The sequence below is a fragment of the Sinocyclocheilus rhinocerous genome, unplaced genomic scaffold (genome assembly GCF_001515625.1).
Source record: "Sinocyclocheilus rhinocerous isolate Xijiao unplaced genomic scaffold, SAMN03320098_v1.1 scaffold4743, whole genome shotgun sequence".
Classification (NCBI taxonomy): domain Eukaryota; kingdom Metazoa; phylum Chordata; class Actinopteri; order Cypriniformes; family Cyprinidae; genus Sinocyclocheilus; species Sinocyclocheilus rhinocerous.
In genome coordinates, this window is record NW_015659388.1 from 208739 (window position 1) to 210557 (window position 1819).

Here is a 1819-nt window from a genome sequence, read left to right on the forward strand (position 1 = left end):
ATATATATATATTATATTATATTGAATGTAATACTATTTGTTAAAGTTTTTTTTTTTTTTTAATGCTTCAGGCTTGTCTCACAGTTTGGGTGGATCACTGGGATCGTACCAGTTGAAAACCCCTGCACTACATTCCTTTATTAATCCCACTGAACAATAAATAACAAAAGATGTAACACTCAGACAAAAAGCTTCAGTCTTCCCTTGCTTATTTCTCAGGACTTTGTCTTTGAATCAGAATTTGTTATAGTGACATATTGTATTGTGTGTGGATTAGCAGCAGTAAAAGTTCTGAAAGAGTAATTTGTACCTTTGAACAATAAGATATGATTTCACTGGCCACAAACACACAGCACATATTGTTATGGTTTTGGTGGAGCAAAAGGTTTTCTTCTTAAATGATCACCTCAAGAAGGGCATGGTTGATTTCCTTCAATAACTCACCCATCATCAAATTAGAAAAGGAAACAGTCTGTGCAAACTGCCTCTCAATGAATTTGCCCATAAAAGTTGCCAGTCCCGCAACCATGGCAGCAAGATTCACCTGAGCCAACACTACCAACAAATAAATTGGGTTCCTCAGAGTCCTCATTACAATTTTGGGGAAACCTGAGGAAAGATAAAAGACACCAAACAATATGTAAGAATCTGAAGAACATTTTTACATTATAGCACAAAAAAAAAGAACATTCAAGAAGGACAAGAACATTATATTTTAACAGATTAACAGATTAATGGATCCAAGGATCTTTAGACCCAGGGATTTTTACATTAAACATCAAGAACCAAATATGTATCATTCATCTTAAAAAAAAAAAAATCAAACACTGAAATGTATTAATATTACCAGAAATGTTGATATTAGGCATGTTATGCAGGTTCCAAAATATTGTAGAGTTTGATTGATAAACAACTTTCAACAACAAAACATATGGAAAGGATAATTTTTTTCTGCTGTGTGCAGCCCACCCATTAAGGAAAATGTGCTAAGTTCATGAAATTCAACTATTGCAGGAACAGAACATTTGAATTACACATTTGTAGTTAAGAAAAACGAAGAGATCGAGTCATTATTTGGCTTCTAATCAGGCATCTGGTTCTGACTAAGTAGGTCAGATTGCGCAGCATAAAGTTTCTATGCTAAATTTGGAATGAGCAGCATTACGATCACAAAAGGGGATTATTTTGAATCTGGATGTGGTACTTTCATTATAATCTCAGTGTAGTATGACCTAACAAATACAGTAATGCCATTAGGTTCTAAAGTAGGTCATAAACCTGCATCTTTCTACCTAACCACCCATAATCCAGTTTGACCAGATGTTGAATGCAATGAGATTTTGTTTGTGCAATTTATTTTTAGTTAATTACACCAGATTGATGTATGACACCTAAACTTGTAAACCTTTCTTGTATTTAAAGGAATAAAACAGTCATTGTACTTAAAGGAATAGTTTCACCCAAAAAACTAAATCCATAACATTACCAGTGTAAAATAACATTCTCCAGTGTAAAAGTCATCCCGTCTGAATCAGGAGATAAATATGCACGGATCAAGCACAGTTTACTTGGATCTGTTTATTTGATGGACTTTAGTCATGTGGATTACTTGTGGATTATTGTGATGTTTTAATCAACTGTTTGAACTCTCATTCTGATGGCACCCATTCTAGGACCTATTGGTGAGCAAGTGATGTTAAATTTCTCCAAATTCAGATGAAGAAACAACTAATTTATATCTTAGATGGCCTGAGGGTGAGTACATTTTCTTTTCTTTCTTTTTTTTTGGGGGGGGGGGGGCAACTATTCCTTTAATTTG

The 1819-nt window shown here is 34.0% G+C and overlaps 1 protein-coding gene across 2 annotated transcripts in view; it reads right to left on the minus strand.

Annotated features, from left to right (window-relative positions):
• LOC107723707 (solute carrier organic anion transporter family member 2B1-like) overlaps positions 1-1819 on the minus strand; it is a 16944-nt gene that overhangs the window by 9808 nt on the left and 5317 nt on the right. For both annotated transcript variants that reach the window (XM_016532417.1, XM_016532419.1), the window contains exon 9: positions 445-609. In XM_016532417.1, the coding sequence (XP_016387903.1) occupies positions 445-609 (165 nt within the window). The remainder of the gene's footprint in view (positions 1-444; positions 610-1819) is intronic.